The sequence below is a fragment of the Adiantum capillus-veneris genome, chromosome 5 (genome assembly GCF_014529385.1).
Source record: "Adiantum capillus-veneris isolate H3 chromosome 5, ASM1452938v2, whole genome shotgun sequence".
Classification (NCBI taxonomy): Eukaryota; Viridiplantae; Streptophyta; class Polypodiopsida; order Polypodiales; family Pteridaceae; genus Adiantum; species Adiantum capillus-veneris.
In genome coordinates this window covers 146,260,597-146,274,833 of record NC_140935.1, presented here as the reverse complement: position 1 = coordinate 146,274,833, position 14,237 = coordinate 146,260,597, and the positions used below count along the sequence as shown (strand labels likewise).

General features: G+C 43.8%; 1 protein-coding gene across 1 annotated transcript in view; it reads left to right on the top strand.

Annotated features, from left to right (window-relative positions):
* Positions 1-13,719, top strand: part of LOC147458243 (DNA-directed RNA polymerase 1B, mitochondrial-like) — a 67,327-nt gene extending 53,608 nt beyond the window's left edge. The window contains exons 13-20 of the mRNA XM_086512930.1: positions 10,909-10,981; positions 11,085-11,237; positions 11,316-11,390; positions 11,475-11,564; positions 11,651-11,701; positions 11,848-11,962; positions 12,032-12,135; positions 13,203-13,719. Coding sequence (XP_086369056.1) covers positions 10,909-10,981; positions 11,085-11,237; positions 11,316-11,390; positions 11,475-11,564; positions 11,651-11,701; positions 11,848-11,962; positions 12,032-12,135; positions 13,203-13,313 — 772 coding nt within the window. The 3' untranslated portion in view covers positions 13,314-13,719. The remainder of the gene's footprint in view (positions 1-10,908; positions 10,982-11,084; positions 11,238-11,315; positions 11,391-11,474; positions 11,565-11,650; positions 11,702-11,847; positions 11,963-12,031; positions 12,136-13,202) is intronic.
* Positions 13,720-14,237: the final 518 nt, after the last annotated feature.

The following is a 14,237-nucleotide window of genomic DNA, read 5'->3' as shown; positions in this document are numbered from 1 at the left end:
ATTTGTGTTGCATTGTGATGTGCCAACCACTGAATATTCCTAATTGGATGAGATTGCCTGGGTATGTAATTTTAGTGCATCAAGACACCCGTGGAAGATCCGTACGGTCTGGGTGTGATGGCTAATTTTACTACACCGGAATATCGAGAGTTCCGATCAGGACGAAAGGAGAAGCTAACTCCTTGATCAAAAGAGCCGAAAGGAGAAGCTAACTCCTTAACAAAAAGAGCAAACTGATTGTCCCTTGGAATGTCCCTCGGAATGATCGTCGGAATTTTTTTTGAGCTAACTTGAGTTGTTTTGCAGATATGTTGTAATCGTGGACGATTACTTTCTTTCAAGAAGGGGAGATGTAACAAACTGCTGACGTGTCAGAGCCCTAAAGAATGGAGCCATTGTGCAGATGCTGGTCGAGGGGCCTAAGCCCTAGAGAAAGCAGAAGTAGCAAATTTTTGAAAATTGCATAGCTGTTGATGATGTGGCAGATTTTCAAAAATTGCGCTGGCATGATGACGTGGCATGTTGTATGGATTTTCGCGTTTTGCGTTGGTTGATGACGTGGCAGGCTGTACAGATTTTCGTAAATTATGCTGGTAGCTTTTGGTATTGCTTTTTAGACCAGAAGCTTTTGAGTTTTGAAGGCTTTTCACTGTAAGTGCTTTTCAGGCCAAGGGCCTTTAAATATGAGGTTAGGGCTCATTCTCTTGCATGCTTTCGGGAGAAGGTGCAGGGTTTGGAGTATCGGCTTGTACTGTGTTGATGCAATATAAAGAATTACCGAAAGGGGCGCCAAGGTTTGGGGCCAATACTCTCTGGGGTGGAATTCCGCCACATTCCGTGTCGCGTGGCGTCTCTCTTTGAGTTCAATTGTTATTGAAGTGCTAAAAGTCTGTTCAGTATGTTCTTTTATATTGGCACGTGGTGCCCATCTTGTGACATGACCAATCGACGTGAGGTGGGATATAGCAACCTTGGTGTGAGCGCAAGGCCACAAGGGGTACGCCCGCAGGAAGGAGAAGAGCTCGTGTAAGAGAAGATCCTTCTCTAACACAGATTGCAAGCTAAAGAAGAACCTCAAGAACTCAAGACCTCAAGACCCCAAGTTTCTCGTGAACTTAAGAACCCAAGAATTCTAGTGTATGGTCATTACCTGAAGCGGAATGGATACTTCGCATGGAGGTGATAAGCATGGAAGTGGCGTAGAAGAATTTTCCCCACCAAGAGGTTTTTCCGACCCTCCCCCCTCCCCATCTACGCCAAGGATTGCACCAAATACTATGGAGGCTTTGGTCAAGATGATGATGGATATGAAGTTACGACAAGAAGTGCAACGTGCTGCCTTGGAGTGCGAGCGCGAAGAAAGATAAGCAGAAAGAAAGGCATCATTTGATCGTAAACACAAAGAAAGAATGGCAACCATAGAGCGTGAACGTGAGCAAGCATGCTTGGCGGCCAAAGAAAGAAAAGTAGAATTGGATCGCGAGCACAAAGAAAGAAAACCAGAATTGGATCGCGAGCACAAAGAAAGAAAAGCCGAATTGAATCGTGAGCGCGAAGAGCGTGAAGCGCAGAGAGACCAATGCATGCAATAGTTGGTCCTACTATTTTCTAATGTGCAGGCACAGATTGAAAAGAATTGAGAGAAGGAGACTCTCTCAGTCTTTTCTTCTACAAAGCACGACACATGATTTGCATGATCAAGATGTGATTATTCACGAGCATGATGAATTGCATGATAATGATAAGCATGATGATTTGCATGATAAAGATGTGATTGTTCACAAGGATGATGATTTAGTTGATACTTTTTCTAGTGAAGCTAACCTCATTGCAGATTCGATCAATCACGAAGAACGGATCTTGGCTCTGGAGTCGAGGTCCCAAGAATCCCCACAGGAAGTCTTATGTGTGCGCATGATTAGTCAACACACATTGTTCGAGTATTTCATTCGTGATGGTTTCCTGTATTTTAGTCACCGTCCTTATGTGATCCCTTTTCATAGGCATGACATATGGTACGATGGACACGATTCACTCATGAATGAGCACATATGCATGCGGTTTACTCATGAAAAGATGAAATGTTTGCACCCAAGGAATTCACATTCCATGTCTCTTTCTTGGCATGACACAGTATCTGGAAGAGCATAAGAAGGATTGAGCATCAAGCATCGGCATTTCCATTGTGATTTGCCACAGTTGATTGATTTCGATCAGAAAGTCAAGATCCGACCCCATTTTTTGCGTGTGTTTGATGAACAGTTTGTCACTCCGTCACTTTGTTGCATGGACAGGTTTTTTGAAAGAATAATCTTTTTCCAGTCACTTTACATGGAATGGGTATGTTCATGTTTTTGTGTTGGAAGCGGTTTCAGGAATTTTCATCCTCGGAGATTCTTGAAGAAGGTAGACGCATGACTATAGACGAAGTTGAAGCATTGAAGGAGCCACAGATGACTGTGTCGCTTTCGGCACGGCCCAAAGAAGTAAGCGTTGCAAACCTTTATGAAGTTCAAGTATCGCATGACCCACGTAGCAAAGTGGGCCGGCGAAGAGTCCTTTCCAGGATTCCAGACGTTGTTGGCGATCTCCCTCGATGTCATACAGTTCGGTACCAGTACCTTACTTTAAAAAGGAGGGGATGTCTCATGCAAATCTAACTCTATGTGTACGTGGACAAGCTACTTCATGACAAGGGTTCAGTTCAGTTTAGTTAGCTTAGGCAGTATTCTAGCACTTTTGTGAGTCTATTCGCTGACCGTGCATGTTCAGTCACTTAGAGTAGATGCATATCCTCTGGTTGCACACAACATGATCATCAGATTACCATCAAAACCCATCAGGAGCATTTTTACAATGCACATACCTATTTTCCCTATTTTAGCCATTTTTTCTTATTATTATTAAGTGAATTTTGTTGGGAAATTGGGTAGGGCAATTTACCCAAGCCAGTATATAAGAAAAGCTAGCGCTAGTGTTTTTTGGCAGAAGAGGCAGCAGAGACCTAGTGTCTGACAGGCATCTTCTCAACAAGACCCCAACAAGACAACCTAGCGTTTTTGCAGCAGATGGCCCTAGCGTTTTCTGCAGCGACACAGCTAGTTTTTTCATCAAGATCAGTCCCAGCGTTTTGTAGTTGTAGATCAGTCCGGCGGTAGTAGATTTCCAACAGGATCCATAGCGTTTTTGCATTAGACGTCAAATCAGCCCAGCGTTTTTGCATTTGCAAGACTTCCCTCGTCATTTGCAGATTCCCGGCGACAGAACACAAGATTTGCATCAGCGTTTTCAGTTTTTAGCATCTAGATTCCGTACCACAAGTCCCAAACCTCGTAGATCTCACCTTCCCGCAACAGATTCTCGTCGCACGGTCAGATCAGCCAGTGTTTGTAGATTCAGCCCGGAAAACGCAGATTTCAGCATTTGCGTTTTCAACGCGTCGTCGTCGCATCGTCGTCGTCATCGACATAAAATCAGAATTCAGCAGATACAAGATTTGCAGATTTCAGCCTATAGCGCTTTTAGATTTCAGCCCGTCTCGTTGACATCGTTGGCAAGTCCATTGCATTGTAGAGATTTGTGCAATCAATAGTAGACCACTCTCGCCATAGAGAGTGGGGCCTTCGGAGGAGGGTTTGACAACATTCTGGTGTTGTATTCTTCTCTCTCTATCTCTCAATCTCAGCACCTTCATTCACAGTGTTTACCACTTTGTTTGTGATCATTTGCACTCTAAGGGAACGGAAGGCTCTCCCTTCCGTAAGTAAAAGGAACCTTGAGCATAGTTCGGAGCACTCATCTTGAGGAAAGTTCAACATTCACTTCCGCTGCACCTTACAATGGTACCCAGTCTTAAGGTCTATCGTGTTGAAAATTGCAGCACCGTCTAGTCGGTCAAGAATACCATCAATCCTTGGCATAGAAAATGAATTCTTGATGTTATTCTTATTCAACGCACGGTAATCAATACACATGTGCTATAGCCACCACCCGAAACGGAAACGACAACAATGGAAACGGAAAAATTGGTGTTTGACGTCTTTAATTTTTTTTTACAAACAATATATCTCGTAAAACAACTAGCCTAGGAGGGGCTATAGGTGTATTACTAATTGAAACACAACAAAACATGATTGAGAAGTTTCAAAAAACTAAGTTTTCAAAAAACGAGACGGTAAACCGTAAACTTAGAGTCTACAACCCTACAAGTTACAACTTAATAAACTATTTTCAAATACTACAGTGTCAAACCAAGGTACAACATTTATGTCAGAAGTCAAAACTGTCCATACACTACAAGAGCCTATCTTTTCGTGTGTGCAGACACTTGTTCATGAAACTGCTTGCAAAAACAGCAATTTGTAAAAATCGCGCTTTCCTCCGAAACTTACCCTAAAAAAAATAAGGTCGGAAACGGAGTTTCTTCCGGATTGAAACGGTGAGGAAACACTGTTTCTGTTTTGGGCCCCAAAATGCCCTTTCTTGTTACTATGATATGCGCCAAGAGCCATCCTTCTTGTCACAAGACGGGCATCACGTGCCAATAGAAAAGAATAGATTGAACAGACTTTTAGCACTTCAATAACAACTGAACTGAAAGAGAGAGACGACACGCGACATGGAGTGGTGGAATTCCACCCCAGAGAGTATTGGCTCCAAACCTTGGCGCCCCTTTCTTTATATTGCATCAACTCAGTACAAGCCGATACTCCAGACTCTGCACCTTCTCGGGGAAGCATGCCAGAGAATGAGCCCTAACCTCATATTTAAAGGCCCTTGGCCTGAAAAGTAGTTACAGTGAAAGGCCTTCAAAACTCAAAAGCTTTTGGTCCAAAAGCACTACCAAAAATCTGCCAGCGTAATTTACGAAAATCCGTACAACTGCCACGTCGTCAGCTAGCGCAAAACGCGGAAATCCGTACAGCCTGCCACGTCATCATGCTAGCGTAATTTTCGGAAATATGCCATATCATCAGTTTTTGCGTGTGGATCCTGCTTTATTTTAGTTTCTTTATGTCACTGGGGCCCCATCAGACGGGGTCCCCATAAGTTGGTAGGACTTCTTCTTCTGTTACTTATTCTTCTTAGGGTTTAGGCCCCTCGGGCGGCATCTACAAGTTGGCTCCATTCTTCAGGGCTTTGACACGCCAGCAGTTTGTTACACTTCTTCTCCACTAGAAGCACTGGGGAGCTGCCCTTTCTCTAGCAGCTCCTCTACTTGGCCCATAACCTCTTTCTGCTGAGCCGTACTAACCTTGTAGGGAGGCCTATTTGGTGGGCTTCAACATGGCACCAAATCTATTGCATGATCCTCAGGCCTCTCCGTGGCAATTGAGACGGTAATGAGTCAGAAAAATAGTCATTAAACTCTCGCAAAAATGATGATCTTTTTTTAATCTAACACAGATAAATTTGACTGACAATTAGCTGAAACATCACATGCAAAAATCAAGTACGTAGAAAGATGATTCTTAATTACAGAACTGATAGCCGAAGCAGATACAATAGGAACAGAGTCCCTTTTGAGCTTTGCATCCAGGAGTGAGTTTTGCCCCTATGGTGAAGGGTGATCTTCTTGTTGAAGACATCCAACACTCCATGTATACGGAACATCCACGGGTTTCCCAACAGCGCATCGTACCCTGCCAGTGGCATGATGTAAAATTCCTCTGTGTCCTTATATGACTGGATATGCAGACACAACTTTCCAATAATAGGCGTAACAGACTTTGAGTGCCCAGGACATGCCAACCCTGCCTTTGCTGTGTACCCCATGTGTTTAGCTTTGATGCCCAACTTAATGGCCAACTCTGGTGAGATAAAGTTTGCTTTAGCACCTGCATCAAAGAAGATAAGTGCTGTCTGGTCTCTGACTTTACCCCACGCTCTGCATAATTCAATGGCATTTAAACTTGGCCTATCACCCACCATATCTGGCACTAGACCTGCTATGGGTTCTGGTTTCTTGCCTTTCTTGTCCTCTTTGTCCTTTGAGTCAGTTGGCCTCCTCCTCTGGGGACAATCTGCAGCAAAATGGCCAAGCTGCTCACATATAAAGCACTCGTTCTTAGCCATTATAGCCTCTTCTCCTTGAACAACTTGCGCACAAAAGGTTTCCTTTTCTTCTTCCTGGCCTAACCTATAGACGTCTTGGCTGAGTCCTTGACTTTGTTTGCCTTTTGTGACCCCTAGGACGCTTCAAGAGTCACTTTCACCAAGGGCTTCTTTGGCTTTACAGAACCTCGGATTGTACTATTGTAGGCTCTGGCAAGTAGCCGCAGTGAGTTGGTGCCAATCCGTCATGACATCGGCTTCAAATTCATTTGACAACCATGCAGATGCAAACATTTTCTACCCATGTGGCGGGTGCATGTCCTTGCATCAACATTGTCATCCACCATGTAAGGGCATTGCCTTTCAAGCAAGTGGCAACTTTCTAGACCTTAGAGGCTTTTGTAAAATCCCCCCCTGCATCAAGTTGTATCAAACTGCTTGAGGAAAGTAAGAGCCTTTGCCGTATCCTCAAAGCCACTGAAAGTTTCAAACTTGACAGTTGCACCCCCTTCTTTGTAGGCTTTTGGCTCTTCCAGTGCTCCCAAATTGTAATAGGGAATTGTCTGCAACATGGGTACTGTAATAGGGATCATCTGCGTCCCTTGGCCATTGACATTTTGCGTCACTGGTGCCATATGTGCTTGCTGGTTGAAAAAACCAACCATGCCAAAATTGCCCTATGGCACCCCAAACTAGCCTTGATTGTACTAAAACCCTCGCTGCATGTCAATGTTACCATACATGGGGTTCGACATCATGCCCTGCATACCCCCAAACACTGTTCCTGGCATATATTGTTGGTTTCCAGGCACATAACCAGCCATAAGCAGCCATCATGCCCTGCATACCCCCAAACACTGTTCCTTGCATATATTGCTGGTTTCCATGCACATAACCAGCCATGCCCTGAAACACAGATCCACCTCCGAAATACCCAGGATGTACCGTGGATGGTGCAAAAACCTGTTGCATAGCCTGGATACTCGTTCCCTGTCCATTTAATGCAACATTTGGACTTTGAAAGATGGCTGGCTGAAGTGGTAAAGCCTGTGGAATAGGCGTCCTAACCTCTTGTTCATGGACATAAGAAATTTTTCTTGGAGCCCCAACCGACTCCGCAACATGAGAGTGCTCCCTACCCTACCGAGACGCACAAGGTACCTGAGCTTGAGCCTCAACAGGCTCTACTGCATGAGACAGTTGCCTTGTCTGCTGTGACAGTGGTGGCACTTGTTGAAATTCCATAAACCTAGGATGCTGCACCAACCGAGAGAACACATTCACAGCGGCAACCAACTGTGTCTTGAACGCATCCTCATCTAGTTGCCCAGTCATATACCCTTAATCTTGTGGTGCATTCAAATCAACAAAAGGTACAGACAGGGGTGGCCGTGAACTCTTGCCTATTGGAGGAGGAATAGCCTATCTGTTTTGTGAAGAGGAAGCCGCTTCCCTGGCATCGTTTGTCATGTCAGTCATAGTGTAATTCCGAGTTCCTATGCTCCGTGTCTTTGCCACAAACCAACCAAGGCTCACTCTTTAAGGAAAAAGTGATTCTGTCTCGGCGATGAAACCATGAAACCTGCCCATAGGGTGGTAGACTTCAGCTTTCACCCGTTTTTTTACTTGAAAGACTTTACGCGAACTTTACGACACAGAGGGACTTCATGAATAAATCTGTGACTGGAATTAACATTTCAAACAACCACGGCGTGGAAACTAGAGTTACCAAGCAGACATCGACACCGTGTATGTCCCAAAGATTGGCGCCTGTTTTGGTATTTCTTTATTCTTATAAAACTTGGGAGAAAACCTGTAAGTTCCTATGAGCTGTCCCACTATTATTGGGCTAAAAATGGCCTACTCTAGCCCGATTTCGTGGCGTCGCAGACAAAATCCCCATGCAAAAGGTGACTTCCCCGACGCCAGGGTTGTTCTCGTCTGTCGGATGGAACGAGGTGTCCGGTGGCGTCTTGTCCGGTCAAGGCGTCCGTGGCGTCGGATTGTTTTTTAGTACGTTTGACTGGTTTTTTAGTCCGTTGACTGCGCTTTTTTTTGGGAGGTTTTTGGGCTACCTTTTGGCATAGGATCCGTCCCACCTAGCCTAGGATCCCCCCCCCCCCCCCTCACCTCCCACATGCCTTGAGCCTCCTCTCTCTCTCTCTCTCTCATTGCTTTGGTCCTTCAACCTTGGATTCCATTAGGTCTTTCTCTCTCTCTCTCTCTCTCTCTCTCTCTCTCTCTCTCTCTCTCTCTCTCTCGTTCAAGGGCAAGTGTCTACACTCTAAATCTGTATAAGGATGCTCTCTTTCTCTTTTTCTCCATTATGTTCCAACTCAAGGCTCAAGCTCATGAGTCATGAGAGATTGCAATTTGCTAAGCTTCTCAAGCTCTCCTTCCTCCCTCATAGCTCTCAAGCTCTCCATTCCTCCCTCATAGCTCTCCATTCCTCCATGAAGCTTTCCTCTCGAGTCTTCCTCTCTCACACCTCCTCTCTCCATTACCAAAAAATCTCAAGCTCTCCATTCCGTAAACCTCTCAACTTTCAAGCTCTACATCTCTCAACTTTCAAGTGTTCGATCATGCCTCCCCCTCTTCATGAAGCTTTTGAAAAGCATTGCCGTTCCTATGAGAGAGTGAGGGACAAACGAAACGTTTGTAGGTGGACTTGCAAGTATTGTCCCAAGATCATGACCTCCTCCTCCACTCGACTCATCATCCACTTGACGAAGATGGGAGGTGAAGCCGGTCCATGTCCCAATATACCCGAGGACATTTTGGAAGAGTGCAAGAAGAAGTATCTTTCTTTGAAAACGTGCTAGGTGGGGATGAAGAGAGCCCAAGAGGAGGTAGTGGCACCCGACATTGATGTTACCGACTCGGAGGAGGATACAAGCGGCCCTTCTCCCTCTACCTCCATTGCAACTGGTGACGCTACGGCAAGCTCAATGGCTACCAATAAGAAGAAGGCGTCGGCAAGTGCTAGTGGCCATTCTCCAAAGCAAGCAAGGCAAGCCTCTCTCTCGCAATCGGTGGGTTTGAGCTCCGGTCCATTGTCTTTCCTCAAAGAGAGACAAAGGCTTGCGGACATTGAGATTGCACGCACCATCATTGAGTGTAATCTTGCTTTTCGACTAGAGCGGTGGAAGAGGATCGTGAAGGCTATTGCGGCCGTCGGTCCATGAGGGTGGACGGGTCCATCCTATGCGGACATGCGCACCAAGAAGCTCGATGAAGAGCGGACAAGAGCGGACTTGCAAGTTGCCTTCTTGTCCAATGTGATAATCAATTCTCTAATTGTCCCAAGCGTAAAATCTAGGGTTAAGAATTGTGTGGTTTTATTTTTGATCGTACGTAACCATATTGTACGACATAAAATTTTCTAGTTCTATGAGTACCGTACGTCTTCGTATGTGGACAAAACGTATGTGACCGTACGAGACCACCCTGCCCGGCGCATACAAGCACTTTCCCAAACTTGGCGCGAGTCTGCAACATGCTGAATTCTCTGTTTTCGCCCCGAAAATGTACCAAATCACCCGTATAGCGATCCCATCGCTTTGCCGAAGCTCCTTGGGGTATTAGGGACCAATTAGGGTCAAAACCCTAAACCTGAAAAAATACACAGTAGGCTGTAATTCACTGTTTTTGGACTCCATTTTGCATGCCGGTCGCATCCGTAGCAAGCCCTTGAGCTCCCGCACTTGTAGGGCTACTTGCCCTTTGAATCGGACGAGATTTCTTGCGTGAAATCTCTTCGAACTCAATTGTACCTGCGGGGGATTAGCAATTAGCTAATCCGGTACCTGTGCAAGAGGCTCTTGCCTCGAGAATCGCGCATGAACCCACACAATTGTACATATAGATGAAAAGCCCTCGAGCGGGGCATCACGTTTCTGTATTCAAAGGGGGAGAGAGATGCACGAGAGTGGAATCATTGTGCTACATAGAGCAAGGGAGAAGGCAAGCTTTCCATTAAAGCTGTGATCACCTGCACCCACTACTCACACACACACACACACACACATTGTAGTCACTTATTAAGTCAAAAATCAGCCTCCACTCTCAAATTGGGCGCCCCCTCTTCATGCAGGCTGGGAGATTTGACCTCGAACGGCCATGTGTCTACTTTGCCTCTTTTGAGTTAATTCCTAGTACCCACCGACTTATAAAGTGTAGCGAGGGGCCTAAATGACTTTGAATTGAGCCTAGACACCCTTTTTTTGCTCGGATTTCAGTGCCGACTGGTGTGACCATCTCGTGGCGACCTGCCCTTCCCGACTGTGGGTGAAACTCTTGGTTGTCGGGTGTTTCACACTGGCCACACAATGTCTGGCCATTTGTGACTTCAGAAAGAGGGTCCCAAAAATCAAATAAAAATCAAGGGAAAGAAACCAATAACTAATGTCGTTGGTTGAGTGGTTGTGTTGCTATCTCCAGACTTAGGAGATTTTGGATCATTTTCTACAATGGTTGTGGACCTTGTTGAAGAAGAACCCTTGCGAGTGCCAGAAGACAGTGTATGTAAAATATGAGATGAGAGTCAACTTTCTTGAACTTGTTCACTTCAGAAATGCTGCTACAGAAACGCCTCCGTAACTCTGAAAATTTCTGACTTTACATCAATGCGTAGAGGGTGTCGTGCTCTTCGATTGAGGCTATAGATCACCCAAATCGGAGTTCGGATGAAGAAGTTATGATCAAAAGAGTGAACTGCTGTCCACTAGGTCAAAAACGGCTGCACACACACACACACACACACACACACACACACACACACACACACAGAGAGAGAGAGAGAGAGAGAGAGAGAGAGAGAGAGAGAGAGAGAGAGATATGTGTATGGAATGGTAGGGTCAAGGGGCTGCTTGAGAAGGATTTTCTGGCTGAAAGCTTGAGTGAGAAAGCTAGGCAGCTGCATTCACAGGTGAATAATTTGTGCAAATGAGTTATGAGGCGCTGACATGTGGAGAAGCAGGTTAAAGAGTTTACGAGGCTGATTGAAGTTAGTTGTGTTGTATTTATCCAAGGTGGACAGGAAACTGGTGAAGCAAACTGTCATGACATCAGTGTATGGAGTTACATATGTTGGAGCTCGGGCTCAAATTATGAACAGATTGCAAGAAAGGCCCAGTATCAATGATGACAAGCAGGCCTTTAACCTATCGTGTTATGCCGCCAAGGTCCATTTCCGTATTCTAATGGGAAGGTTTTCCAAGTACTTTTTTTGTAAATGAGCTAAATTCACTTAAAGTCTGCAGACAACATTGGAAGCGCTTGGTGAGATGTTTACGGCAGCCAGGATTATCATGGGCTGGCTGGGTGACTGTGCGAAGGTCTTTCCTTATTCCTTTATTGCATTCAAGAGTTATCCATGTGGTTATACTTGTAATGGCTTTTGTAACAAGAGGTTGTTGCAGATTGTCGCTTCTCAAAACCAATCTGTCAAATGGACAACTCCACTTGGTCTTCCAGTTGTTCAGCCGTACAGAAAGCCTCAAAGAATATTGGTTAGGTTTTTCAAAAAGAAAAAGTCTCTTTGCATTGGCTTTCTAAAGATCAAGAACAGCAAAGACAATTATTATTTATTTTGCAGGTGAGGACGTCCTTGCAAATCCTGGCATTGACAGACTCTAATGACACAAATGTAAGTGCTATTAACACGTCCAAATGCTGAATGCTGTTTATCAAGATTTTGTCTCGGTTCTAATCCTACAGTTAAATATTTGTAGGTGGTTTTGTGTATTAAATGTGGAGATTACTCACAGCGTTTTTGGCTATTTTTATATTCAGATCATGGTGAGAAGGCAAAAATCTGCATTCCCACCAAATTTTGTTCATTCATTGGACAGCACTCATATGATGATGACAGCCATTGCTTGCAGTAAGGCTGGGCTTACTTTTGCAGGTTAGTGGTGCTGCTAACAGTAAATGTGGTGTCTCATTAGAATTTTTTAATTTGGAAAGTTTTCGGCAGGTGTCCATGATTCTTATTGGACGCATGCTGGTGACGTGGACAAGATGAATGTTATTTTGCGAGAGAAGTTTGTGGAGCTGTATAATCAACCCATACTAGAAAATGTAAGCGCTCTTAATTTTGTCTTAATTGATCTGCAAAATGGGGAAGCAACTTTGTTTGGTTTTTAACATTGGATGTTTCCGGAAACAGAAACTCAACTAGTTACGGAACTTTGTAGTCTAAAAGGTGGTAATCCCTTGCATAGTTCTTCCTTATGCCAAACATACTGCATACGCATACGGGTATGAGTATGAAAAAAGTATAATTCATATGACAAGATGCATGAATTTCTATTATCATCAAACAAAAAGATTTATAGCATGAAGGACTACATGCTAGAAGCTAGAACCTACTATTTCCGTCCAATATTTGGTCCTTCAGCCAAAACAATTTGGGCGTCTCAATTTTTTTTTGAGCCTGAAGTATGATATGCAATCAATACCCCCACTTTTGCAAATGTTTGAATGGGCATATGCATACATGTATATATATATATATATATATATATATATATATATATATATATATATATATATATATATATATATATATATCTCCACATATATATTGATCTATATGTGTGCACACACACACACACTCCCATGTATACATTAGAGGGGGGTGAGGGCTTTTAAAAGACTGTAATTATAGTGTGTATATTTAAGTATTTGTAATAATCTCTTGAATGCATGTGGTTTTGAGGATTGACTGCCCCAAGTGGTAATCATGAAGCATGTGCAGGTTTTGGCTTTTTTAGTGTCGACCTCTAGTCTTGATCTTTTTAGTGTCTTGATCTATTGGTGACGCTATGTGGGGGTTGTCTATTAGGTTGTTTTGGTGCTTAGAAGACACCAAGAAACTGAGTACTTCTCTTTTCTTTCCATACTCCTTTCTAGTGCCGGGCGGTGTGTGTGTGTATAATCTTCCTTGTTTTTCCTCTGCATTTTTGTTCTTGCTGTTTCTTTTATGAAGGCAAACGAAGAGAGAGCCCGTTCTTTATGACTACATTTTAGGGAGAAGGGTTGTCTATTTCCTCTTGTGATTCCTGGGGAAGCATGGGTTAGAGGCATATCTACTCTTGATCAATTAGTTCTTTTTCTGACGTGTGCATGTTTTCCTGCTGTTGCAGTTGCTGAAAAGTTTTAAGGAGAGTTTTCCGGACATCGACTTCCCTCCTGTTCCAGCTCGAGGACAATTCGATTTGAAGGAAGTATTGCAATCACCCTATTTTTTCAACTAATCAGAAAAATTAGATTCATAAGGTGAATTAGATGCAAGAAGCAAGGGGCATGTCATTTGTTTCTAGTGGAGGGAACGCCAGTCAGCAGCAAGCTCCCAACCGCTTTGTAAATTGGGCGCTGGAGGGCCCGGGTTTTTTCAAGGCTCTCTCTCTTCCTCTTTCTTTGCTTTTAAGTGCCAAGCAAATAATGGCCAGGAAGCTCTCTTTTCTGTATCAAATTCTGCCAAGAAGCAAGATTGCGCAAATCGTTTGTTGTTATAGAAGACGAATAATGGCCAGGAAGCTCTCTTTTCTGTATCAAATTCTGCCAAGAAGCAAGATTGCGCAAATCGTTTGTTGTTATAGAAGAGAAAATATGATCACCCTTCCACTCATTTGATGCAATGCTCATTTAATTCTTTACAAATTGCTGGTGTCCCTGTATGTCTTCTGGCTTATGCAATAATTCTCTTTGCCCCCCTCAATTTGTATGCCTCAACAGTGCTCGAAAAAAACTTTCCAACAAATTGGCAAACCTACATATGAGAAATAAATTGACTAAATTTGAAGCTTTTTATACAAAATTACAGTAAATTTCTAAGATTTTTCACCTTCAAAGTCAAGACTTAAGACTTAAATCTCAAATTTTTAGGTGGGATTACACTAAACCTAGGTTTTTTTGGAGCACCGTGTAACCTCAAATTCAACAGTCAACAGGAGTTTTTGAGCTTGTATCTGTTTGTTGCTAGTGATGAGTGGGATATTCTTGGAAGTGAGTGGGTGTCCCGCCCAGAAGGGCACCACATGGTATTCAGCCGAGTCTTTGAGCTTTCTGGTGTTTGCAAATGGGTCAACATCTGTGTACACTTGGAACACTCAATTATAGAGTGAAATTGAACGAAGGCTTGATAGTTGTAACATCGAATGCCAGTTTGATGCCTCTTA